Raw genomic sequence first — 27,933 nt, forward strand, 5'->3', positions numbered from 1 at the left:
ATGCAGACCAGGGACCAGAACAGCCTCCAAGACTAGATGAAGACCAGGGACCAGAACAGCCTCCAAGACTAGATGAAGACCAGAACAGCCTCAAGACTAGATGAAGACCAGAACAGCCTCAAGACTAGATGAAGACCAGAACAGCCTCCAAGACTAGATGAAGACCAGAACAGCCTCCAAGACTAGATGAAGACCAGAACAGCCTCCAGGACTAGATGAAGACCAGAACAGCTTCAAGACTAGATGAAGACCAGAACAACCTCCAAGACTAGATGAACTTATGAAGACCAGCACAGCCTCCAGGACTAGATGAAGACCAGAACAGCCTCCCAGACTAGATGAAGACCAGAACAACTTCCAAGAGTAGATGAAGTGATGAAGACTAGAACAGCCTCCAGGTCTAGATGAAGACCAGAACAGCCGCAGAGACTAGATGAATTTATGAAGACCAGAACAGCCTCCAGGACTAGATGAAGTGATAAAGACCAGAACAGCCTCCAACACAATGTGGTCCAGAGACCAGATCCAGAGTCCGGGTCCTTCACAGATCCAGGTCTTCAGTAAAGCTTGTTTGTAATAATTAACCCTTCACTATTGGCTCTTTAAGATAGTTGTTAATAGAAGAGTGAATACATTATTATTATTATTGTAGTTTTTAATATTATTATTATTATTGTTTTTTAAATATTATTATTATTATTGTTGGTTTTTAATAATATTATTAGTGTTGTTGGTTTTTAATAATATTATTAGTGTTGTTTTTATTATTGTTGTTGGTTTTAATATTATTATTATTGTTGTTGTTTTAATATTATTATTATTATTATTATTGTTATTATTCTTGTTGTTTTCAATATTATTCTTGTTGTTTTTTAATAATATTATTAATATTGTTAATAGTATTGATATTATTATTAATGTTTTTACTTCTGCATTAATAAGAAACAGGTGGAGCGACCGCTTGTTTAGTTAAGTTTATTCATATCGAACATCACATGTCCAAACTGCACCAAATGTAGTGAAGCTCTGGAGATATAGTTAAGAGTATTAAATCAGTAAACAGAATGTATTAAATCATATTTTTAACTCCTGAATAAATCCTTAAAATGTGTTGTTATTGCATTTTAACAATCATAATCATATGAATAATCTCTGCAGTGTCGATGTGTCACATAACAAAATAAAACTGCAAACAAAGAGTAAATCAAAGACGTTTATTGTGTTTTTATGTTCTTTATGTCATTTATTTGTCATACATGTCTGTTTTTTTTACCTGTAACTCAACCTAAATCTATGGAAGACCATAGAATTATCTCATAGAGATACTACATCATTATAGTGACGTAGTATCTCATTATAGTGACGTAGTATCTCATAATGATTTAGTATCTCATTATAATGACTTAGTATCTCATTATAATGACTTAGTATCTCATAATAATGACTTAGTATCTCATTATAATGATTTAGTATCTCACTATAATGACTCAGTATCTCATTATAATGATTTAGTATCTCACTATAATGACTCAGTATCTCATTATAATGATTTAGTATCTCACTATAATGACTTAGTATCTCATTATAATGATTTAGTATCTCACTATAATGACTTAGTATCTCATTATAATGACTTAGTATCTCATTATAATGACTAAGTATCTCATTATAATGATTTAGTATCTCACTATAATGACTTAGTATCTCATTATAATGATTTAGTATCTCACTATAATGACTTAGTATCTCATTATGACTTAGTATCTCATTATAATGATTTAGTATCTCACTATAATGACTCAGTATCTCATTATGACTTAGTATCTCATTATAATGACTTAGTATCTCACTATAATGACTCAGTATCTCATTATAATAACTTAGTATCTCACTATAATGACTTAGTATCTCATTATAATGATTTAGTATCTCACTATAATGACTTAGTATCTCATTATAATGATTTAGTATCTCACTATAATGACTCAGTATCTCATTATGACTTAGTATCTCATTATAATGACTTAGTATCTCACTATAATGACTCAGTATCTCATTATAATAACTTAGTATCTCACTATAATGACTTAGTATCTCATTATAATGATTTAGTATCTCACTATAATGACTTAGTATCTCATTATAATGATTTAGTATCTCACTATAATGACTCAGTATCTCTTTATAATAACTTAGTATCTCACTATAATGACTTAGTATCTCATTATAATGATTTAGTATCTCACTATAATGACTCAGTATCTCATTATAATGATTTAGTATCTCATCGTAATGGCTTACAGGATCTTTATTTTTTACCTCTCAGTGGCAGAAATGGGCTTCCATATAAAAACATAGCAGAAGATCAATCAGAATACTGGAAACATCACAGGATAAAAATCACAGTTTCCTCATTAAACATCTCACAGCTACACAAAAAGACGTGATACATATTTATATCTTTACATCTGTGGTATTACTGTTGTGTTGTTTGTGTTTCCGGCTGCAGAGAATCCCCAACTAGCTGAGGTCGTATCATACCCATGCTTCTTAAAAACTCCCAGATTGGTTATGATACAGCCCCAGCTCTGATTGGAGGATCAGTGATGATCTGTTCCTCATCAGAACTTTGGTCGTCGTCTTCTTGTTTCAGGGAGAATTTAAAACAACAGAAACGCAGCAGTGGAGACAAGATGTTGTTAAAAGAGACGTAAAAATCAGCAGATTTAGATTCAACGTTTAAACATCAGAGACGTACCTTGAAGACGAGGGTGAAGACACTGTGTGTGTGTGTGTGTGTGTGTGTGTGTGTGTGTGTGTGTGTGTGTGTGTGTGTGTTGGCTTTAAGAAGGAAAAAGAGAGACAGGAGTTGAACCAGCTTTGATAGTCAAAGTGAGTTTAATCAAGCCGACGACCCTCCACTGTCTCCATCTGCTGCTGAGACCAAGACCAGAACCAGAAGAGATGAAGACCAGAACAGCCTCCAAGACTAGATTAAGTTATGAAGACCAGAACAGCCTCAAAGACTAAATTACGTTTTGAAGACCAGAACAGCCTCAAAGACTAGATGAAGTTAAAAACACCAGAACAGCCTCCAGGACTAGATGAAGTGATGAAGACCAGAACCGCCTCCAGGACTCTATGAAGTGATGAAGACCAGAACCACCTCCAGGACTAGATGAAGTGATGAAGACCACAACCGCCTCCAGGACTCTATGAAGTGATGAAGTGACGAGGTGAAGATGAAGTGATGAAGGAGTGGAGGGTTTTTAAAAAGGAGGCAGAGATTAAGGTCTTTATCAGATTAACCGGTTTGAGCTGTGAGGTCCTTTTGTGTCTAATCTGATGATCTGACAATGTTTGAGGATTTTCAGGATTGAGGAGGACCTGCACCAGCTCAGGTAGATCTGAAACATCCGGATTAGATCTAAAGTCGCACGGGCTAAAATCAGAAAGGCTCTTATGGAATTGTTCTCTGCGGACCACCTGCTGCTGCTGACAACGTCACTGAGCTTCATGAAGCTCTTCAGTCTACACTTCATCCCAACTGAAGATTTAAATGGAATCAATAACACGTTTAACCCTGAATGTAACCCTATAAATATACTGTATTCATATTATATATTCACATAAAACACTAAATATAACACTATAAATATATACTCACACAAAACACTGAATATAACTGTATACATATATACTCACACAAAACACTGAATATAACTATAAATATATACTCACACAAAACACTGAATATAACTGTATAAATATGTATTCACATAAAACACTGAATATAACTGTATAAATATGTATTCACATAAAACATTGAATATAACTGTATAAATATGTATTCACATAAACACAGAATATAACTGTATAAATATGTATTCACATAAAACACTGAATATAACTGTATAAATATATACTCACACAAAACACTGAATATAACTGTATAAATATATATTCACATAAAACATTGAATATAACTGTATAAATATATATTCACATAAACATCGAATATAACTGTATAAATATGTATTCACGTAATCACTGAATATAACTGTATAAATATGTATTCACATAAAACACTGAATATAACTGTTTAAATATATATTCACATAAAACACTGAATATAACTGTATAAATATATACTCACACAAAACATTGAATATAACTGTATAAATATGTATTCACATAAACACTGAATATAACTGTATAAATATGTATTCACATAAAACACTGAATATAACTGTATAAATATATACTCACACAAAACACTGAATATAACTGTATAAATATATATTCACATAAAACATTGAATATAACTGTATAAATATATATTCACATAAACATTGAATATAACTGTATAAATATGTATTCACGTAAACACTGAATATAACTGTATAAATATGTATTCACATAAAACACTGAATATAACTGTATAAATATGTATTCACATAAAACACTGAATATAACTGTATAAATATGTATTCACATAAAACACTGAATATAACTATAAATATATATTCACACAAAACACTGAATATAACTGTATAAATATATATTCACATAAAACACTGAATATAACTGTATAAATATATATTCACACAAAACACTGAATATAACTGTATAAATATATATTCACATAAAACACTGAATATAACTGTATAAATATATATTCACACAAAACACTGAATATAACTGTATAAATATATACTCACACAAAACACTGAATATAACTGTATAAATATGTATTCACATAAACACTGAATATAACTGTATAAATATGTATTCACATAAAACACTGAATATAACTGTATAAATATATATTCACACAAAACACTGAATATAACTGTATAAATATATACTCACACAAAACACTGAATATAACTGTATAAATATATACTCACACAAAACCCTGAATATAACTGTATAAATATATATTCACATAAAACATTGAATATAACTGTATAAATATATATTCACATAAAACACTGAATATAACTGTATAATATATACTCACAGGTACAATGAAATAGAATAGAAATGTAAGAGAATGACACGTTACTTTCACCTTTCGACCTTTCTTCCTGTGTTGTTGGAATTACAATGATTAACTAATGAGTAATTCTTTAACCATTTAATGAAGCGGGTATTTACATGTGGATCAAGGTTTCAGAGATCAAACTGTTTGACATGTGAACAAGCAGTTTGTTAAAGGATTAACTGTAATTTGAAGATTGGATCAATTAGATCGGCATTAAACTACCGCTCGCTGTTTCTTCTTTGTGTCTTAAAGTAATATTTTGGAGGATTTTTCACCATTCGATTCATGAGAGGTGAAAAATATGTTAAATCTGTAAGAAATGCTTTCAACCAGAAATTGCTGCGTAAATTACGAGACGTCCATTAGATACTATTAATGTTCTCAACCCTTTTACACCTGCACACTTTATGAAGTTAAATGATTTGATTATTTCTATATCTGAAGTATGAATAGAACTACATCTACATAGGGTTCATTCTCAGTTATTTCAGTTCTTGAGAGTTTGAATTGACGGTCTGCGTCTCGTAACTATCAGACAACATTTATTTTCTCCGTCTTCAGACTTGAACAACGTGCTGCCGTCGATATCGGCCTGCTTTGACTGTAAACCCCGTCCGTAAACAGATTAAAGACTAAATGTGACGATTGTTAATCCCAAAATGTGACTTTAGAAAAAGTAAAGCAGCTCTTCAGAGTAAGTCTTCAGTGTAAGTGGTTTATGAGAGTATATAAAGAGGCCGTGGTCGTCGCGTGTGACAGACAGCTCGGAGTCACGATGGGGAAACACTTTCACTTGTATGAGAACATTTCTAAAGTGAGCCCCTTTGAGGGGCCACAGTACTACCTGGCCCCTATGTGGGTGTTTTACCTGCAGACCATCTTCATGGGTTTCGTCCTGTTCGCCGGAACGCCCCTAAACTTCATCGTCCTCTTCGTCACGATGAAATACAAGAAGCTCCGAGTCCCACTCAACTACATCCTCGTCAATATCTCCTTCGCGGGATTCATCTTCGTCATCTTCTCCGTCAGTCAGGTGTTCATCTCCACCATGAGGGGTTACTTCTTCCTGGGTCACACCTTGTGCGCCATGGAGTCTGCCATGGGATCTATAGCAGGTAAGGTTTACGGTTAGATACAGTAAACTACTGATTCTGTAGATCATTATTTGATGTGTGTTGTTATCCTTTATTAATAAGATCAACTATCATGTGTTCACCCCCTCTGGCCTCTGCAGGACTTGTGACAGCCTGGTCTTTGGCCGTCTTGTCTTTTGAGAGATATCTGATCATCTGTAAACCGTTCGGAGCCTTTAAGTTCAGCAGTAACCACGCTCTGGCTGCTGTCGGCTTCACCTGGTTCATGGGCGTCGGTTGTGCCATCCCACCTTTCTTTGGCTGGAGCAGGTGAGTACCTGTGTGAGGTCATCAGAGTCTGGTTTTCCACAGGCTCAATCGGACGTTTTAAACATGGACCACGTTGTTTTCAGGTACATCCCTGAAGGTCTGGGCTGCTCCTGCGGACCCGACTGGTACACTCACAATGAGGAGTACAACTGCACCAGCTACACACACTTCCTGATGGTGACCTGCTTCATCGCTCCGCTCACCATCATCATCTTCTCCTACTCTCAGTTACTGGGTGCTCTGCGAGCTGTGAGTTTAAGTCTGACGAACTTGTTCAAATCGATCAGTCGATCAACTGCCGTCGGTTTGAGGTCCTGGTCTTGTTTCCTGTGTTCAGGTAGCGGCTCAGCAGGCGGAGTCGGCCTCCACCCAGAAGGCCGAGAAGGAAGTGTCGAAGATGATCATCGTCATGGTCGGATCCTTCGTCACCTGCTACGGTCCGTACGCTCTGGCAGCCCTTTACTTCGCCTACTCCACAGACGAAAACAAAGACTATCGACTCGTCACCATCCCTGCATTTTTCTCCAAAAGCTCGTGTGTCTACAACCCACTCATCTACGCCTTCATGAACAAACAGGTGAGCAGAGTGAACCCTAAAACCAATAGGTGATTGATATTCTTTATCATCACGCAACTCCACCTTAAAACACCAGCTGTGTCGTTGTGTCCTGTTTTTCAGTAGAAGTTATGATGAAATGCTGATTGCTGTTGTTCTCCTCACAGTTTAACGCCTGCATCATGGAGACGGTCTTTGGAAAGACAATGGATGAATCATCTGAAGTTTCTTCAAAGACTGAAGTGTCATCAGTGTCCACAGCTTCTTAAAGTCCACAACAAAATACAACTGAAGGACATTTAAGGACTTTGGCAAAAAGACATTGAAAATTATCTGTAAAATGTGATGATTTCTGACCAAACAACATGTAAATACAACTATTCAGCTTCTTCTATATCTTTATTTGAATGTAGCGCTTCTTTGTTTAGACAAACGCAACAAAAGATTTTAATAAAAATCTTACAAAGAGTTTGTTTGGCCTCAGTTACTTTTATGAAATGTGGACTCTATGTTTGTGTAATAATTCAGCTCTCATAATAAAGTTTCAACTGTTTATACTGTTAAACATTGCAGTCTTAAAGGGTTAGTTCACTCAAAACAAACAGCAAATAATATATATCTTTAACTTTAAATGTTTATTGAAAAACAGAATGTAAAAGTCAAAGTTCAGCATGTAGTACAAAATACTTTCTGTCTTTGTGCAAATCCAAGAAAAACTGGTGATAGTTACTTTGACAGTGATACAACAAGAAGACTAACAATTATTTCTCATGACATTTCCACATCGTTTGACTTCATGTTCTCTTGAAACTGTTCTACAGTTTAGTTTCTTTTCTCAAAAGACATTTGTGCTCCAAGATCAGAATCTTTTGGTGGCATCATAAACTGAAATGAAAGAAATGTGAAAGCAGAAGATGTAGAGATAAAAAAACTGTGAGGCACCAAAGTGAGGAGAGGTCACAGAAACACAACCAGTGAGGAGCAAAAACTAAACCAAAATGGATGGAATATAAAGTCCTATGAATGTAAATATTATAAAAAGATCAGACTGAGCGTAACAGAAGTCTCAAAGTTTTGAATCCACAACTCCAAATGTAAACAAACAAAGTTTTAAAAAGCTATATATTATTCTTTAGAAACGTGAGTAAAATCATGTTTTCTACGTCACTTTTCTAGAACTCGTCGTGTTGTAGTAAAGCTTCCCCGAAGTCCGTCACCTGACTGCCAACAAACAGGTCGTATTTGTTGAGGATTTCACTTTTGGTGAGTTTTTGATCCTAAAAGAAAAACAACAAAAAAAAGGTGGTGAGCAGGTAAATATGAAGCAGTGATTAAAGAGTTAAACAGGTAAACATGACACAGTGATTAAAAAGTTAAACAAGTAAACATGAAGCAGTGATTAAAGAGTTAAACAGGTAAATATGAAGCAGTGATTAAAGAGTTAAACAGGTAAACATGAAGCAGTGATTAAAGAGTTAAACAGGTAAACATGACACAGTGATTAAAGAGTTAAACAGGTAAACATGACACAGTGATTAAAGAGTTAAACGGGTAAACATGACACAGTGATTAAAGAGTTAAACGGGTAAACATGAAGCAGTGATTAAAGAGTTAAACAGGTAAACATGACACAGTGATTAAAGAGTTAAACAGGTAAACATGACAGTGATTAAAGAGTTAAACAGGTAAACATGACAGTGATTAAAGAGTTAAACAGGTAAACATGACAGTGATTAAAGAGTTAAACAGGTAAACATGAAGCAGTGACTAAAGAGTTAAACAGGTAAACATGAAGAAGTGACTAAAGAGTTAAACAGGTAAACATGAAGCAGTGACTAAAGAGTTAAACAGGTAAATATGAAGAAGTGACTAAAGAGGTAAACAGGTAAACATGAAGCAGTGATTAAAGAGTTAAACAGGTAAACATGAAGCAGTGATTAAAGAGTTAAACAGGTAAACATGACACAGTGATTAAAGAGTTAAACAAGTAAACATGAAGCAGTGATTAAAGAGTTAAACAGGTAAACATGAAGCCGTGATTAAAGAGTTAAACAGGTAAACATGAAGCAGTGATTAAAGAGTTAAACAGGTAAACATGACACAGTGATTAAAGAGTTAAACGGGTAAACATGAAGCAGTGATTAAAGAGTTAAACGGGTAAACATGACAGTGATTAAAGAGTTAAACAGGTAAACATGAAGCAGTGACTAAAGAGTTAAACAGGTAAACATGAAGAAGTGACTAAAGAGTTAAACAGGTAAACATGAAGCAGTGATTAAAGAGTTAAACAGGTAAACATGACAGTGATTAAAGAGTTAAACAGGTAAACATGACAGTGATTAAAGAGTTAAACAGGTAAACATGACAGTGATTAAAGAGTTAAACAGGTAAACATGAAGCAGTGACTAAAGAGTTAAACAGGTAAACATGAAGAAGTGACTAAAGAGTTAAACAGGTAAATATGAAGAAGTGACTAAAGAGTTAAACAGGTAAACATGAAGCAGTGATTAAAGAGTTAAACAGGTAAATATGAAGAAGTGACTAAAGAGTTAAACAGGTAAACATGAAGCAGTGACTAAAGAGTTAAACAGGTAAACATGAAGCAGTGATTAAAGAGTTAAACAGGTAAACATGACACAGTGATTAAAAAGTTAAACAAGTAAACATGAAGCAGTGATTAAAGAGTTAAACAGGTAAACATGACACAGTGATTAAAGAGTTAAACAGGTAAACATGACACAGTGATTAAAGAGTTAAACGGGTAAACATGACAGTGATTAAAGAGTTAAACAGGTAAACATGAAGCAGTGACTAAAGAGTTAAACAGGTAAACATGAAGAAGTGACTAAAGAGTTAAACAGGTAAACATGAAGCAGTGATTAAAGAGTTAAACAGGTAAACATGACAGTGATTAAAGAGTTAAACAGGTAAACATGACAGTGATTAAAGAGTTAAACAGGTAAACATGACAGTGATTAAAGAGTTAAACAGGTAAACATGAAGCAGTGACTAAAGAGTTAAACAGGTAAACATGAAGAAGTGACTAAAGAGTTAAACAGGTAAATATGAAGAAGTGACTAAAGAGTTAAACAGGTAAACATGAAGCAGTGATTAAAGAGTTAAACAGGTAAATATGAAGAAGTGACTAAAGAGTTAAACAGGTAAACATGAAGCAGTGACTAAAGAGTTAAACAGGTAAACATGAAGCAGTGATTAAAGAGTTAAACAGGTAAACATGACACAGTGATTAAAAAGTTAAACAAGTAAACATGAAGCAGTGATTAAAGAGTTAAACAGGTAAATATGAAGCAGTGATTAAAGAGTTAAACAGGTAAATATGAAGCAGTGATTAAAGAGTTAAACAGGTAAACATGAAGCAGTGATTAAAGAGTTAAACAGGTAAACATGACACAGTGATTAAAGAGTTAAACAGGTAAACATGACACAGTGATTAAAGAGTTAAACAGGTAAACATGACACAGTGATTAAAGAGTTAAACAGGTAAACATGAAGCAGTGAGTAAAGAGTTAAACAGGTAAACATGAAGCCGTGATTAAAGAGTTAAACAGGTAAACATGACACAGTGATTAAAGAGTTAAACAGGTAAACATGACACAGTGATTAAAGAGTTAAACAGGTAAACATGAAGCAGTGATTAAAGAGTTAAACAGGTAAACATGAAGCAGTGACTAAAGAGTTAAACAGGTAAACATGAAGCAGTGACTAAAGAGTTAAACAGGTAAACATGAAGAAGTGACTAAAGAGTTAAACAGGTAAACATGAAGCAGTGACTAAAGAGTTAAACAGGTAAACATGAAGAAGTGACTAAAGAGTTAAACAGGTAAACATGAAGCAGTGAGTAAAGAGTTAAACAGGTAAACATGAAGAAGTGACTAAAGAGTTAAACAGGTAAACATGAAGCAGTGAGTAAAGAGTTAAACAGGTAAACATGAAGCAGTGATTAAAGAGTTAAACAGGTAAACATGAAGAAGTGACTAAAGAGTTAAACATGACACAGTGATTAAAGAGTTAAACAGGTAAACATGAAGCAGTGATTAAAGAGTTAAACAGGTAAACATGAAGTAGTGAGTAAAGAGTTAAACATGACACAGTGATTAAAGAGTTAAACAGGTAAACATGAAGTGACTAAAGAGTTAAACAGGTAAACATGAAGCAGTGACTAAAGAGTTAAACAGGTAAACATGAAGAAGTGAGTAAAGAGTTAAACAGGTAAACATGAAACAGTGAGTAAAGAGTTAAACAGGTAAACATGACACAGTGATTAAAGAGTTAAACAGGTAAACATGAAGCAGTGAGTAAAGAGTTAAACAGGTAAACATGACACAGTGATTAAAGAGTTAAACAGGTAAACATGAAGCAGTGATTAAAGAGTTAAACAGGTAAACATGACACAGTGATTAAAGAGTTAAACAGGTAAACATGAAGCAGTGAGTAAAGAGTTAATCTCGTCTTACCTGGTTGGCATCGGACTCGTGCAGAAGGTGTTTGGCTTCAGCTTCAGTGTGGTCGTAATCCGACGGAAGAATCCAGTCCAGAGTTTCCTCTTTATCCATCTTTCCGTCTTTGTTTTTGTCTCTGAACTCAGAGAACTGCTGACGTTCTGACTCCACCCACTCTGGTTCTTCTTCTCCTGTTTCTGAAGTGTGCATGTCACCTGTAGACGTGATGAAGAGGAGGAACTATCTTTAAATGTGATCCAACGGTGGAGCAACAAGACGTCGCATTCTTTAATGAAACTAGAAGAATATTTGATCACGTCACGTTTCTAATGCAGGTGATAAATATTTAACAACAATCTGTGGACCAGGTGACCCGGTGACTTGAAAAAGAAGACGATAACTTGAGGAAATGTTGGCGTCTTACCGATGTACTCAGTCAGGTCGATGAAACCATCTCCGTTCTTGTCGATGTCCTCCATTGTTTCCTGTGACAGTGAACCACATGAGTCAGTTACGCCACATCATGTCAGTGACATCACAGTCAGTGACATCATCACTCTCACCTGCACCACGATGTCCTTCATGTGTTCTTGTTCTTCAGGATGAAGAAAAGCTGCAAACTCGTGCTTGTCTGCGTTCAGATCTCCGTTTCTGTCTGCGGCTTTGAAGCGTCTCTCGTCCCTCAACATCATGTGACTGTAGTCAAACTCAGAGTCCTGAGGGTCTTCTGTTAGAGGTAATCAATCAGAGAATCCCTTAACTAACGAGGTAATCAATCAGAGAATCCCTTAACTAATGAGGTAATCAATCAGAGAATCCCTTAACTAACAAAGTCATCAATCAGAGAATCCCTTAACTAACGAGGTAATCAATTAGAGAATCCCTTAACTAACAAAGTCATCAATCAGAGAATCCCTTAACTAACGAGGTAATCAATTAGAGAATCCCTTAACTAAAGAGGTAATCAATCAGAAAATCCCTTAACTGACGAAATCATCAATCAGAGAATCCCTTAACTGACGAGGTAATCAATCAGAGAATCATTCATATACTGTGTGTGTGTGTGTGTGTGTGTGTATATATATATATATATATATATATATATATATTCTTTACCCAGGTAGCTCCCGTACGTGACGTTCTTGTACTCCTCCCAGCTGATCACACCGTCGTCGTTGACGTCGAAGTCTCTCCACTGTTGCTCCACGTTGTCATAGACGTGTTTCTTCTGAGTTCTTCTGATCCAGTCCTTCAGCTCCTCTTCAGAGACAAAACCGTCTTTGTTTTGGTCCATTTTGTCCACGATGACGCTGCAGACACAAACAGTCAGCTCACCAAAGGGATCAGGATGCATCATGTAAACACATGTGACTGTCACATGGAAATAACTTCAGACTAAATATATATGTAGTCTGTAACATGTTTAGATTTCCAACGAACAATTCATTTTTTAAAGAAAATACGCAGAAATGTTCCTTCTTAGCTTTCATTACACTGAACTTTAATAAGCTTTAATGAACTTTAATTGACTTTAATTCACTTTGATTAACTTTAAATAAGTTTGATTAAGTTTGATTAACTTTAATTAACTTTGTGATGTGTGTGAACTAAAGAAAAGTTCCTGAGCTTGTTGAACAGGTTGATGTTTCCACCAGGAAGTAAAACAACTGAACACGTTACAGGAAGATACTCACTCACAGACACACACACACACACACACACACACACACACACACACACACACACACACATACACACACACACACACACACACACACACACACACACACACAGTTGATGTTTGCAGTAGGATTGGACAGTGTTGTTTTAACTATGAACATAACTATTCATATTAAAGATGAAGGCAGTCACCCGAGCCTCCGTCTGCTCTCCTCTGGGGAGAGCTGGTCGAAGGCTTTGGCCTGGTCTTCACCCAGAAACGCTTCGTGGTCGTAGTCGTGGTTCTTGTGGTCGTCGTGTTCCAGGTTGCTGAGCGGCTCGTCTTCGTGAACTCGACTCTTCTTCTCCGTGGGCTTACTGCTGCCGTAGACGACGCAGAGGACGACACACATGAGCAACGGACGGATCATCCTGACAAACTGACAGAGGGATGAAGTTAGACGCTGCTTCACAGTGAACTCTTGACCTCCCTAACCCTAAAATAACCCTAAATAACCCTAAAATAACCTTAAATAGCCCTAAAAATAACCCTTAAAATAACCCTAAAAATAACATTAAAATAACCCTAAAAATAACATTAAAATAACATGTTACTACTGTACTAAGTACATTCACTAAAGTACTAGGAGTATTGTACTTGTATCCGACAGCTTCAATGAGCAGCTTTTAAAACATGGTTGAATATTAAAATAGTGAAGAATATATGAAGTATTTCTACTGAGCTCGACAAACACTGAAGTACTGCTTAGATAAGAAAACATCAATGATAATGACGTAAAAGTACATCAAACACTGAAGTACTTTAAGGTGTGATACTTTAAGAGCGTGCTGCTGCTTGTACTTCAGCTCATTTGACAGTTAACAGTACTTTTCACCGTATTAGTACTTCTACTGAAGTACCAGGTGTGAGTACCTCTGTGATGAACCTTTGTGTTAGTTAATAACAGTCAGAAGTATTGTTATCACAGTAGTACTGCTCTAATGAAACGTGTTCATGGGTCAGTACTCGTCCGGATGGTTCGGGTCTGGTCGATGAACACAAACGTCTTCTTACCTGTGTGGTCTGAGCTCGTGCACCGGGACGCTTCACCTGGACTCTCGCGCCGTCTGTCTGTCTGTCTGTGTGTGTGTGTGTGTGTGTGTGTGTGTGTGTGTGATTATCTATACGTCCTAAACTCTCCGTCGCTCTTTTCGCCACACACACACACACACACACACACACACACACACACACACACACACACACACACACACACACCTTTCCGTCCTGCAGGCAGCCAATCGGATTCCTCCGGTAGGTAGCACGCGTGCGCCGTTACCGTGCTCGCTTCTGATTGGCGGGTGTTCTCCACGCGTGGACCAATGGCAGCGGGAGGAGGGAGGAGTCCGCATGCGTCCTGCCACGTCCTCAAACATCCTCAAACATCAGACGTCATGATTCATAATTAATAAGACAAACTGAGTCATGACGTCCTTCATCTGCCCCGGAACATGAATGATTCTCACCCTCACCCTCACGTTCAATTTCAATTTAAAATAATTAAAAATGAATTCAGTCACTTCTGACTGAATACCTCTGTGTACTAGTGTGTACTACACAGAGTAAATCAAATGTAACAGTACTAGTGTGTACTACACAGAGTAAATCAAATATAACAGTACTAGTGTGTACTACACAGAGTAAATCAAATATAACAGTACTAGTACTTTCATGAAGTACAAAATATTAATGAAAAATTGAATTTTGTTAATTACAAAATCAAGTGAAACGCTCATGATTTAAGCAAAATCCTTTACTATAATTTTTTTTGATTCCTTAATTACAAAATTAAATCAATTTACAAAGAACAAAAAATAGCAGAATTCTTATGAAATAAGTAAAATCATTAATTATAGAAAAATTGTAAATTCCTTGATTGCAACATTGATGAAGTACAACAATAAGCAAAATTCTTAATTACAAAATTAACCAAAATGCATATGATTTAAGTAAAACACTCCAATTATAAAAAAAACAAGCAAAATCAATAATTACAATGTTCTTATGATGTTAGCAAAAGCCTTGATTATAAAAAAACAAGCAGAATCCTGAAAAACAACATTCTTACGTAATAATTACAAAATGAAGTAAAATCATGAAGTACAACTATGAACAAAACAGTAAAATGTGTGAATGTTTTTAGGGGCTGATCACAGCGGGACGTTGTTCATATTTATATTATTATGATTATCTTTTAGATCAATGTTGTCCTGCTGACTAAATGTTGCTCACCACAATAAGTGAAGTTATGAAGTTCATTCTATGTTTTAAAGGACAAACAGCAACAGATTGTCAACATTGAGAATCGTTCTACAGAATGTAGAAGACAGAAGTCAATGGTTCATGTTTATTCTAATACATCACATTAACATTGTTCCTGATAGTCTTTGCGTTCTGCTTGGACTCTGGTAAACCTGCTCTCAAGTCTAGTTTTAAATGAAAGTTCATATCTGTGAGGTGTTTTTAAAGATTCACGTCTTCAGCAGCAACCAATGGGCTTGGAGCTGAGAGCCACAGACAGGAAGTCACAAGGTATGGAGAGACCAACACATTGTTGAGAGGAAGAAAGACAGGCTGTAATAATGTGATATCATATTCAACCTTCTGGTTGAAGGGAACATGCGTATCAAAGGGAGCTGATGGTGGTTGTGTGGTAGAAATCATCTGGATGTGAGATGAGCTCCTTGGAGGAGCTACTCTGCTCCCTGAGCTCCTTCTTCTTCTTCTTCTTCTTCTTCTTCAGCTGCAGGAACACCCAGGATATAATGATCCAGATCAGTGTTCTTCAGTCTGCACGGCATCCGCCCCCTGCTGGCCTGGAGAGACATGACAGCACAGTCCTGTCTTCAGTTCACTGAACACAGAGCGAGAGCTTCATTTCAGTCGCTGGTCTAAACAACAGACGTGTGTCAGTACCTTACAGTAGAAGTAAAGGGCAACGTTCACCACCAGCAGAGTCAGCAGCAGGACGATGGATTTGATGATCAGAGGTAAAGGATCTGAAGAAACACATGGACAGTCATCACATCACACAACATCATGAGTCCAACAGCTCCATTGACCCTGAAACCTACAACCACTGACACGTATTACTCTCCATGTTTACTTCATGTTCACTGTTTGAACCACAGACGTTAGAGAAGAAGAGGACGTAGTCCTCAAGACGTCACTCACTGGTTTGTGGACTGTGGCCGTCGCCATCTTGGTTTTCACAACCAGTGAACAGGAAGTGACCATATCTGGACTGAGGAGGAGTGACGTAGAGACGCCGTATACGTCTCTGGTAGAGACCTGTCAATCAGCGTGTAGCCCCGCCCCTAAAGCATCCCCTGCTTTATGGTCTGTTTGACCCTAAATGGACCATAATGTACTAAATGAACATCATGCTGTATTGAAGAAGACTGTAAACTAGAGATTGAGACATAAACTCATGTTTACAATGTTTACTGAGGGAATAAATCAAGAGAGAAGTAGAGTCATTTTAGACTAGACTTCTATACAACCAGAGGAGTCGCCCCCTGCTGGACACTAGAGAGAATCTGGTTAGTCTTGGTTTCATGTTACAATGATGTCATCACCTACATCCTGTTTTCACCACAAGAGCTCCTGGCCAGAGCTGGACCATGCTACGCTGTGATTGGCCCGTCAGCACTAGAGGGGACTTAGTGAACAGTCAATAGAAAGCGTAATCGCTATATTTACTGTCTCAACGTTTGGTTTCCAGCATAACCCTGGTTCTCTGAGTGAGGTATCGGAGCACACTAAGGGGTGTCATGACTGATGTGGTGGCAGTGGAGCTTTGTGATTGGTCAGAAGCTGCTTCAGTTCTCAGAGAACCAGAGTCATCCTGGTAACCAAACCTGCTCTGTCCTGCAGTAGATTGTTAGCTGTTGTCTTTGATAGACTGTGTTTAGGTTTGGTTACTATATGACATGTGTAACACAATGACAGGAGTCACAGAGTCATTCCACAAACAACAACAACATGGACTCTGTGGTCAGCTGATCATCTTCAGTCAGTCTGGACCAATCATCTTCAAACCTGCATGTAAACAGTCAGCTTACCCAAGACAGTGATGGAGAGCAGACGGCTCTCAGAGGAGAAGGTATGATTAAAAACATAGAGGTGATAAACACAGCTGTAGCTTCCTTGGTGGGCGGGCTCTGCAGCAGGAAACAGGAAGTGGGCAGAGTGATTGACAGCTGGCTGGGTGTAGTTGTGTGCTGAGTTGGAGGAGGTGAAGGTGAGCTGGAAGGAGCCTCCTGGGTACTGTGGCTGGATGGAGCAGAGGATGGAGAAGGAAGAGCGCCTGAGCGCCCGAGCCCCCTGCTGCTGGGCCTCAGAGACCCCGTACATTGAGGAGGACACAGTGATGATTGGCTGAAGCAGCAGGTCTGTAAACACAGAGAGATGATAAAAGTTCATGACAGACAGACAGACAGACAGGTGTGTCCTCTCAGGAGGAGCTCAGCAGTCTATGGAGGGTTTGAAGCTTCCAGAAACAAGCCCACCTCTCTACTTCAGGATGCCGTTGTCCTGGAAACCCACTGACTGTCACTGTGACAGAGGAAGGAACATACTGGAAAAAGCTGTCAGAGATTATGTCATAGAAGATGTCACTAATGGGCTTACCAGAGCAGATGAGATCCAGGATGGAGGAAGAGGAAGATGATGTTAAACAATCTCTCAGAGCAGATCCAGAGTCAACACAGTGAGAGTTGATCAACCACAGAGATCTCTCTGAGGACTCCTTTCTCTCACTGATAGAAACAGCAGAGCCACAGTCCAGCTCTCTACAGGCAACAGCTGCTTTCTTCAGGTTCCAGCCATAGTGAGATACTGGTCTCCATTCTCCTTGAAGTTTCACCTCCAGAGTTCCTGCACAGCGACTGTCTCCTCCCACCAACCTGACAGGTTCTGAACAGAAACAAGAGAGTTGTCAGTAAAAGAACAAAGTGAGTTTCAGTAGAACAGAAATGAACCAGATCAAAGCTGCAGCTCCTCTTCTACCTGAGCAGGTGAGTCCAACAGCTTTGCCAGGTGAGCAGGTGTTTCTATCTGAGCCTGAGCTTCTACAGTCCAGGAGAGCAGACTCATTGCCTCCACACTGGAACTCTTTGGTCCACATTGGAGCCTCCACTTCTCCATAGAGCGCCCCGTGGAGGACTGAAGGAGCCCCACAGCCAAGCTCCCTACAGACCACCTCTGCATCCTGCTGGTCAAAGTCATCTTCACACACTGAGGACCACCGCTGGTTAGACTGGTTAGACTGGTTAGACTGGTTAGACTTCACCTCCAGTCTGCCTGAGCACAGACTAGTCCCATTCACCAGCCTGACAGAGTCTGGAGAGATGATAGAAGATGAAAGAGAGAGAGAGAGAAAACACACCAGACACTAAATAACATTCAGTTTTATTTTTCTTAGAAGATCTGTGACCCAGAATATAAATGTGTTCATAAAATGATTCCTAACATCTAGAAGAGATGGGGCTGGACTCTCTCTTTACGGAGTGTCCAGACTGAAGGACGGTGTGGAGACACTGACGAGCCCCCGGCTGAGCTGAGCTGCTCTAAGTTGTGTCCAGTAGGTCATTGGTGCCTGTTATGGTGGAAACCAAAGAAGCTGCTGGTGGAAACCAGTGAATAAGAAAGCTGTGAAGCTGAAGGAGGAGTCCTTTCAGGCTGGTTGCTGGTTGGCCCAGAGGACTCCTGAAGCAGCAGACATGGAGGTTTCATATATAAAGATATCTTGGTGCATTCAGCACCGGATTTACTGAGGCAGCAGCTCATCAGACAAGTATGCTGCCATTCTAGCTGCTGCATGTGTGTGTCCACCTGCATACATTACTGTCATAGATGATGTCACTGATGGGCTTACCTGAGCAGGTGAGATCCAGGATGTAGGAAGCGGAATCTGATCTTAAACAATCTCTCACAGCAGATCCAGACTGAACACAGTCAGAGTTGATCATCCACACAGATCTCACTGAGGACTCCTTTCTCCGTCTGATAGAAACAGCAGAACCACAGTCCAGCTCTCTACAGAAAACAGCTGCTTTCTTCAGGTTCCAGTAATAGTCATCTACTGGTCTCCAGTCTCCTTGATGTTTCAGCTCCAGAGTTCCTGCACAGCGACTGACTCCTCTCACCAACCTGACATGTTCTGAACAGAAACAAGAGAGTCGTCAGTAAAAGAACAAAGTGAGTTTCAGTAGAACAGAAATGAACCAGATCAAAGCTGCAGCTCCTCTTCTACCTGAGCAGGTGAGTCCAACAGCTTTGCCAGGTGAGCAGGTGTTTCTATCTGAGCCTGAGCTTCTACAGTCCAGGAGAGCAGACTCATGGCCTCCACACTGGAACTCTTTGGTCCACATTGGAGCCTCCACTTCTCCATAGAGCGCCGCCTGGAGGACTGAAGGAGCCCCACAGCCAAGCTCCCTACAGACCACCTCTGCATCCTGCTGGTCAAAGTCATCTTCACACACTGAGGACCACCGCTGGTTAGACTGGTTAGACTGGTTAGATTTCACCTCCAGTCTGCCTGAGCACAGACTAGTCCCATTCACCAGCCTGACAGAGTCTGGAGAGATGATAGAAGATGAAAGAGAGAGAGAGAGAGAGAGAGAGAGAGAGAGAGAGAGAGAGAGAGAGAGAGAAAACACACCAGACACTAAATAACATTCAGTTTTATTTTTCTTAGAAGATCTGTGACCCAGAATATAAATGTGTTCATAAAATGATCCCTAACATCTAGAAGAGATGGAGCTGGACTCTCTCCTTAAGGAGTGTCCAGGGTGAAGGACGGTGTGGAGACACTGACGAGCCCCCGGCTGAGCTGAGCTGCTCTAAGTTGTGTCCAGTAGGTCATTGGCCTGTTATGGTGGAAACCAAAGAAGCTGCTGGTGGAAACCAGTGAATAAGAAAGCTGTGAAGCTGAAGGAGGAGTCCTTTCAGGCTGGTTGCTGGTTGGCCCAGAGGACTCCTGAAGCAGCAGACATGGAGGTTTCATATACAAAGATATCTTGGTGCATTCAGCACCGGATTTACTGAGGCAGCAGCTCATCAGACAAGTATGCTGCCATTCTAGCTGCTGCATGTGTGTGTCCACCTGCATACATTACTGTCATAGATGATGTCACTGATGGGCTTACCTGAGCAGGTGAGATCCAGGATATAGGAAGCGGAATCTGATCTTAAACAATCTCTCACAGCAGATCCAGACTGAACACATTGAGAGTTGATTATCCACACAGATCTCCTTGAGGACTCCTTTCTCCGTCTGATAGAAACAGCAGAGCCACAGTCCAGCTCTCTACAGAAAACATCTGCTTTCTTCAGGGTCCAGTAATAGTCATCTACTGGTCTCCAGTCTCCTTCATGTTTCACCTCCAGTGTTCCTGCACAGCAACTCACTCCTCTCACCAACCTGACAGCTTCTGAACAGAAACAAGAGAGTCGTCAGTAAAAATCATTAATAAAATATCAAACTAAACCTTGAGTGCTGGTTCTGCTTCATTGGTTCTTTATTTCTCTTTTCTTTCTCTATTTACCTGTTGAAGTGTGATTTCCTTCAGCCTGGAGTTCTGGAGAAATAGACACATATTTGTTCTTTTAAGTAAATGTAAAAACAATACACAAATATTTAATAATTTTCATGTAAAACTTATTGTGATGTTGTTACATTCATATTCAGACAGTTGAACCTGCATTTAAAAACAAGACTGTTTGTTAGACGTCTCCTTCCTTTTCAGCCAATCACAGAAGAGTAGATTAAAGGGTCATAGAATTCTTATTTTATTATCTTATTTTCTCTGACGCTGTCAGACAGGAACACCGTTCGTACAAATCCTTCTCCTGGCTGGGTCAGGGCTGCTAGCTGTGGGGTTGGCCGACCCTTTGATACGATGTACAGCTTTTCTGGAAAAGTTCTTCTCCAGAAAGGAGTTATCAGTAACTCCACCACCAAATCCGTTTCTCCTCCTTCAGCCATTGAGTGTTAAAAAAAACAAAGCTACACCAAGCAAAACACTAAACATGTCACGTCAATGTCATAACTTCTTACATATCTTTCAACTTGAACTCTTACTAATACTAACTTCTGATAGCTAGCTTTCAGCTTCACAACAGTGACGCTAGCCCACTGACCGATCACGGCACACGTTAATGCTGACGTACTTGTAGGCCAGCTAGAATACTCTGACGTGTCAAAGAATACGCCCAACATGTCAAACTAAAGATCTGATTGGTTGAAGACTATGACAATCAACAATATCGTCTCCAATTACTTAAACTGTAAAGTCTACCTAGAGGACCTCGGGCCTCTCTTCTACCTAGAGACATAGAGGTGAACTCTGATTGGATAAAAGCTCTACTTAAAACAAGCTGCACGGGAGCTGTGCAATGACAAAATAAACTTATGGGAAAAATAATTATAATACATGTAGTGTATTTATGAAAAATTATTAAATTATAAAATATCTATAACTTTGTGATTGTGTTTAGGCCAGCAGAGAAGGCTTAGCTGGCCCTGACGGCCCACCACTGCTGCTCACAGAGATCATTACTGAATATACATTGATTACAGAAATATTAATTTACTGCAAATATAATCAATTACTTATGATTTGATGAAGATTTGGAGGATTTTAACTTGAATGTGTACGATTTGACAAAGTTCAGGAAACATCACATTTTATAAACTAAGAGGAGACTTTTGTGTTTTTATTTTAACATGGAGGCTGGTTCAGTTCATGCAGTCAGTAATTAATTACTTTAATTAATTAGTTTTAGGAAAAATATATATATTATTTTTCTTTTTTATTTGATCGCAACAACCTTTACTGGTTTCTTGTATATGTGTGTGCGTGTGTATGTGAGTGTGTGTGCAAGTGTGTGAGTGTTTGAGTATATATGTGTGTGTGTGTGTGTGTGTATGTGTGTGTGTGTGTTTGAGTATACGTGCGTGCGCGTGTGTGCGAGTGTGTGAGTGTGTGTCTGTGTGTGTGCGTGTGTGTATGATTGTGTTTGAGCATGTTTGTGTGCGTGTGATTATGTGTGTTTGAGTATGTCTGCATGTGTGTGTGTATGTGCATGTGTGCGCGAGTGTGTGTTTGAGTATGTGTGTGTGTGCATGTGTGTGTGTTTTTGAGTATATGTGTGTGTGTGTGTCTATGTGTATGTGTGTGCGTGTGCATGTGTGTGTTTGTGTGAATGTGTGTTTGAGCATGTTTGCGTGTGTGTGTGTGTATGTGTGTGGACGTGTGAGTGTGTGTGCGTTTTTGTGTGTGTGTGTGTGTGTGTGTAAGTGTGTTTTTATGCATGTGTGTGTGTGTGTGTGTGGAAGTGTGTGTGTGTGTGTGTGTGTGTGTGAGAGTGTGTGTTTTTGTGTGTGTGTGCGTTTATGCGTGTGTCTGTGTGTGTTTGAGTATGTCTGTTTGTGTGTGTGTGTGTGTGTGTGCGTTTTTGTGTGTGTGTGTGTGTCTGTGTGTGTTTGAGTATGTCTGTTTGTGTGTGTGTGTGTGTGTGTGTGTGTGTGTGCGTTTTTGTGTGTGTGTGTGTGTGTGTGTGTGTGTGTGTGTTCTCTGATTTAAAGATACAACAGTAATATTGTAATAAAACACATCATCTCTAAATCAGAGTCTTACCTGAGCTCCACAGCAACAGCAGCATCATCAACAGGTGATACATGACGTCCAGGTAGACCGTCTCTCTGCCCGTCTCTCTGCCCGTCACTCTGCCAGTCTCTCTGCCCGTCACTCTGCCCGTCTGAGTGTCTGTGTGCTGTCCTCGGTGTATATCTGCGTACAGGAAGAGGTGGAGCTTTACTGATGGCTTATCTCTCTTCAGTTTTACAGAGAAGAGTCTCTGTCACATGATCAGCTTCTTCTGTCCACCATGTTTCCAGTGTGACCAGTGGATCAGACACTTCTTCACTCTGGTGTCTTGTTCTCACTTTGGTCTGACACAAATCTGTTTATTTATTGTCCTGTACAGCATGTGGGCTCATGGAAGTAGTACAGAACCATAGAGCTATAGATCTATAGAGCTAGACAAATAGAAATATAGGAAAGAGTTACATTCTCTTTATAGTTGTTTTAAAACCTTTGTGGTTGTTTGAGTCTCTTTGTCGTAGCTTTACATTTCTTTGTAGTTGTTTTGAAACTTTTGTGTTTAAGTCTCTTTGTAATTATTTTTTTTACTTCTCTTCGTAGTCGTTTTAAAACTTCTGTGGTTGTTTTACATCTCTTTGTGTTTTTTTTTAACTTGTTGTGGTTGTTTTGAGTCTGTTTTCTAGTCAGTTTATGTCTCTTTGTTGTTTTTTAACTTTTTGTTGTAGTTTTGAGTCTCTCTGTAGTAGTTTATGTCTCTTTGTGGTTGTTTTTTAAGTTTTTGTGGTTGTTAAATTGATCCATTTAAGATATTTACACTGTGAATTTTGAAATACCTTTCTGAACTGTGTTTCTGTGACATTGATTATCTTTAATTTCACAAGAAGCTGCTGACTGATTGCAGATCATATGATTGTTTCCATGACCACCAGGCTGAGATGTTCCGATCAGATTAATGCGGTCAGCGTTCTCTTATTTATTATTTCTGTTACATGTTTCAACATCAGCAGAGAGTCATTCAGAGGAGACGTTACAGCTGCAGCTAAGCATAACATGAGTAGTTGATGAATCCATCAGTTGTGTCTTTAAAGTAATCATTGAGTCTATAAAACACGAGTGGTATTTAGTGCAGCACACATTGTTGAGATGGAGTCCAAGGAGACATCTTCAAATGTCTCCGTTTGTCCAACGCAGAGTCCAAAAGACAAAGATATTCAGTAGAGTCAAACTTACACACCTGCCTTTCACTTTTCAAAGGTCAAATACAAGAACGTCTTGTTGGAGTCCTGATCCAGACCCCTCCAGAACCAGGTCTATCATAACCAATGCTCTACAGTCCAGCTCCTTTCTTTACAGCTCTTCAAGAGAAGTCCTTTGGCTGCGACCGTTCCAAACTTCCACCAGTTTTCTGAACATTTAAAAGCTGCTACAGAGCATCTGAATCATAATTAAACCTCTTAAAAGGCCCAGTCTTATGTGTTCTAGATGTGACCAGGATTATTAAGTCTCCATAAAGAGGGTTCTGGTCTTATGTGGTCTAGATGGGGGATAAAACTGTGAAATCGCCTCTTTTTGGCCTCTTAAACATAAAAGTGTCATGCATCTCAAACTGGGTTTGAAACAACCTGTTTAGTCTGTGTTGGTCTAGTCCAGGTTTAGTAAGTCTAAATATGTGATTAAGACTTGGTCCTATGTGATCTAGATCTTTTTGAGCAGTGAAAATCACCCGTTTGTTTTTCAAAGATTAGCTTTTAAACAGAGTTAAGGGTCTGTGTTGATCCAGACCTGGTCTTATGTGGTCTAGATGTGAATTAGACCAGACTCTGATGTTTTTATTGGTCTGTTTGACTTCATGCCCAGTAAGATCTAAAAACAGTGACAGTGTTGATAGAAACTAGATGACTGATCGTCATTAAACACATTCTGTATCCGTTACTGTAGAACCCTCTGATGTCACGTTAACTCGTATAAAACCATCCGGATCAGTTTTGTGCAGTTTACAGATTATTAATCCTTAAAGTCTTCAGACGTCAGTTCAAACTGAAGAACATTTGAACAGGTTTCATTCCTTCATACAGAATAAGAGACACAGCTCTGATGTGGGTAAAGATTGTATTTTTATTTTTCCCGCACAAAGAAGAACTTTTAGTAGAAGGTGTTTGGTCTCTTGGTGGTGAAGCGAGGTTTGTGCTGGCGACGAAGGACCCTGTGAGGAAGAGGGAACTTGATCTTGGAGTCCTGCGGGAGGAATCAGAGAAGAAGAAACGGGTCAGAGAAGAAGAAACGGGTCAGAGAAGAAGAAGAAACGGGTCAGAGAAGAAGAAGAAACGGTTCAGAGTCGGAGAAGAAGAAGAAACGGGTCAGAGAAGAAGAAGCGGTTCAGAGTCAGAGAAGAAGAAGCGGTTCAGAGTTAGAGAAGAGGTTCAGAGTCAGAGAAGAAGATGAAACGGTTCAGAGTCAGAGAAGAAGAAGAAACGGTTCAGAGTCAGAGAAAAAGAAGAAACGGTTCAGAGTCAGAGAAGAAAAAGAGGTTCAGAGTCAGAGAAGAAGAAGAGGTTCAGAGTCAGAGAAGAAACGGTTCAGAGTCAGAGAAGAAGCGGTTCAGAGTCAGAGAAGAAGCGGTTCAGAGTCAGAGAAGAAGCGGTTCAGAGTCAGAGAAGAAACGGTTCAGAGTCAGAGAAGAAGCGGTTCAGAGTCAGAAGAAGAGGTTCAGAGTCAGAGAAGAAGAAACGGTTCAGAGTCAGAGAAGAAGAAACGGTTCAGAGTCAGAGAAGAAGAAACGGTTCAGAGTCAGAGAAGAAGAAACGGTTCAGAGTCAGAGAAGAGGTTCAGAGTCAGAGAAGAAGAAGAGGTTCAGAATCAGAGAAGAAGAAGATGTTCAGAGTCAGAGAAGAGGTTCAGAATCAGAGAAGAAGAAACGGTTCAGAGTCGAGAAGAAGTGGTTCAGAATCAGAGAAGAAGAAGAGGTTCAGAGTCAGAGAAGAAGAAGCGGTTCAGAGTCAGAGAAGAAGAAGAGGTTCAGAGTCAGAGAAGAAGAAGAGGTTCAGAGTCAGAGAAGGAGAAGTGGTTCAGAGTCAGAGAAGAAGAAGTGGTTCAGAGTCAGAGAAGAAGAAGTGGTTCAGAGTCAGAGAAGAAGAAGAAGCGGTTCAGAGTCAGAGAAGAAGAAGAAGCGGTTCAGAGTCAGAGAAGAAGAAGAAGCGGTTCAGAGTCAGAGAAGAAACGGTTCAGAGTCAGGGAAGAAACGGTTCAGAGTCAGGGAAGAAACGGTTGAGAGAGATCCGCTGGTTTAAACAGCAAAAGAAGAAGAGACTCACGTGGAACTGCTTGATGGCAGGTCTGCGACACTTGTTGGCAGGGATGACCTGGACCTTCATGATCTGGATGGAGTGAGCGCGAGCGCGATGGCGAGCTCCCATATCACGGTCTGATGGACACGAGAGAGACGAGTCAGCACATTAAACTGTAAACTAACAAAACGGAGACACAAGGACTAAATGATGAGAATCTCAGAGAGAGACAGAGAGAGAACACTCACAGCACTGAGTGACGGCTCCAGAGGTGGTCAGGTCTCTGTACTCTCGGTACATGTTGTGGGTTCCACTACGAGAGTCGTAACGCAGCCAGATCCCAAAGTTCTTCACCTTCAGAGGGGTTTTCTCGTGAACCTGAACGAATCACGACAACAGGACATCAGTCGCGTCACATTAACACACACACACACACACACACACACACACACACACACACACACAATAAAGCAGGTCAAAACACACTCGTCTTGTTAAGACTCTCTGAAAACAAACTTTTCTACCTGAACAGGTCGTCGTTTTAAGCCGCGTTATACGTCTGGATAAAATAAAATGAGGCGTTCAAAGACGATCTGTTGACCCTTGATTTCACTTTCAAAGGCACTGCAGCATCAGAAAGGCGACAAGGATCACGTTTTCTGTTCGCACGCCAGACAAAATCACACCACGGACACGGTGTGGCCTTTGGGTTTGGGTGCATGAGGTGTTTGTACGAGTAAAGAATGTATAAACTCCTTTAAAGCTAAACATTTAAAAATATTTTTGGTGATAGTGGATCTTTGTCAACACGGTGGTGCGTTCAGGGACCTACCAGGCCGCAGTAGACCGTCTCTCCAGAGGCCTTCTTCATCTTCCTCAGCTGGGAGACGAAGTACCAGAAGCGGGACTTGGCCACCACATGGTTCGGGGCGAAGATCCTCATGCGGTACAGAGGGGGGGCCGGGTTCTTGGCAGAAGGCAGCAAACGCCCAACGACTTTGTACTCCCTAAGCTGAGACGACAGAGGACAGAGAGAGCGTTAGGAGACGAGGGAACCGCGTTCAAATCATACATTCAGAGGCGTTCAAAGACGATCTGTTGACCCTTGATTTCACTTTCAAAGGCACTGCAGCGTCAGAAAGGCGACAAGGATCGAGTTTTCTGTTCGCACGCCAGACAAAATCACACCACGGACACGGTGTGGCCTTTGGGTTTGGGTGCATGAGGTAACAAACGGGAGAAATTAAACTCAATTTAGATTTAGTCCAGACGAGAAGCGTTTGATTCAAACTCTTTCAACTATACTCTAACGAGATGTTTAGTTCAGTACAAAACTTCTCTCTTGATTCAGTCTTAACTAACTCAGCAGTACAATTTATTATTTAACTTCTGACAACGCAGAACCATAAATACGTGTTCATTTTAGCACCGTACCGTAATTTATACACTTATGACTAAGTTTGTTTTTGTTCTTTATTCAACTTAAAGTTTCTTACGTCTTAAAGCTTACGGTTTATGTATTTTCATGCATAAATCACTTGTCTGTGCTGTTGTGACTGTTGATTTTAGTGCATCATTGAGTTCTTAACTTAATATTTTTGTTTAAATCAGAGTGATTTTAGGCGTTGTAAAAACTCAACACGTCACAGGATTTAAGCCATTTAAAATATTGTTATAAACTATGACACATTTGAGGAAACGTTAGCTTGTTAGCATGTATTCTGCCCATAAACTAGTGTGACGTTAGTTGTCAAACTAGCCTAGCAATAGACAGTGGGGGAGCATTTAAACTGTATATCTTCTTAAATACACTAAATATATTTAGAGACGCCTCTTTCTCGTTTCACAGGAC

At 39.2% G+C, this 27,933-nt stretch overlaps 3 protein-coding genes and 2 non-coding genes across 5 annotated transcripts in view; 1 reads left to right on the forward strand and 4 right to left on the reverse strand.

Annotated features, from left to right (window-relative positions):
• The first annotated feature begins 5,765 nt into the window (after positions 1-5,765).
• opn1sw1 (opsin 1 (cone pigments), short-wave-sensitive 1) lies at positions 5,766-7,275 on the forward strand. The gene is made up of 5 exons (XM_068733967.1): positions 5,766-6,162; positions 6,282-6,450; positions 6,534-6,699; positions 6,788-7,027; positions 7,174-7,275. Exons 1-5 carry the CDS (start codon positions 5,766-5,768, stop codon positions 7,273-7,275), a joined length of 1,074 nt encoding a protein of 357 aa, XP_068590068.1.
• Positions 7,276-7,622: 347 nt separating this feature from the next.
• On the reverse strand, positions 7,623-14,384 carry calua (calumenin a). Its single transcript, XM_068734062.1, has 7 exons — positions 14,201-14,384; positions 13,339-13,565; positions 12,583-12,776; positions 12,030-12,193; positions 11,891-11,951; positions 11,482-11,681; positions 7,623-8,283 (listed from the first exon to the last, which is right to left on the reverse strand). The coding sequence occupies exons 2-7, from the start codon at positions 13,554-13,556 to the stop codon at positions 8,179-8,181; spliced, it is 942 nt and encodes a 313-aa protein (XP_068590163.1). The 5' UTR covers positions 13,557-13,565; positions 14,201-14,384; the 3' UTR covers positions 7,623-8,178.
• A 10,508-nt stretch (positions 14,385-24,892) lies between these two features.
• The window catches only part of rpl18a (ribosomal protein L18a), a 3,572-nt gene continuing 531 nt past the window's right edge, over positions 24,893-27,933 (reverse strand). The window contains exons 2-5 of the mRNA XM_068734059.1: positions 26,914-27,093; positions 26,330-26,459; positions 26,109-26,218; positions 24,893-25,032 (exon numbers count right to left, since the gene is read on the reverse strand). Of these exons, the coding sequence (XP_068590160.1) occupies positions 24,940-25,032; positions 26,109-26,218; positions 26,330-26,459; positions 26,914-27,093 (513 nt within the window). The 3' untranslated portion in view covers positions 24,893-24,939. The remainder of the gene's footprint in view (positions 25,033-26,108; positions 26,219-26,329; positions 26,460-26,913; positions 27,094-27,933) is intronic.
• Positions 26,673-26,803, reverse strand: LOC137890007 (small nucleolar RNA SNORA68). Its single transcript, XR_011105264.1, has one exon. It is a non-coding gene; the product is annotated as a small nucleolar RNA SNORA68 (small nucleolar RNA).
• On the reverse strand, positions 27,175-27,305 carry LOC137890008 (small nucleolar RNA SNORA68). The gene has a single exon (XR_011105265.1). It is a non-coding gene; the product is annotated as a small nucleolar RNA SNORA68 (small nucleolar RNA).

The sequence above is a fragment of the Cebidichthys violaceus genome, unplaced genomic scaffold (assembly GCF_023349555.1).
Source record: "Cebidichthys violaceus isolate CVI_PGR_0920_01 unplaced genomic scaffold, fCebVio1.0.p SCAF_60, whole genome shotgun sequence".
Classification (NCBI taxonomy): Eukaryota; Metazoa; Chordata; class Actinopteri; order Perciformes; family Stichaeidae; genus Cebidichthys; species Cebidichthys violaceus.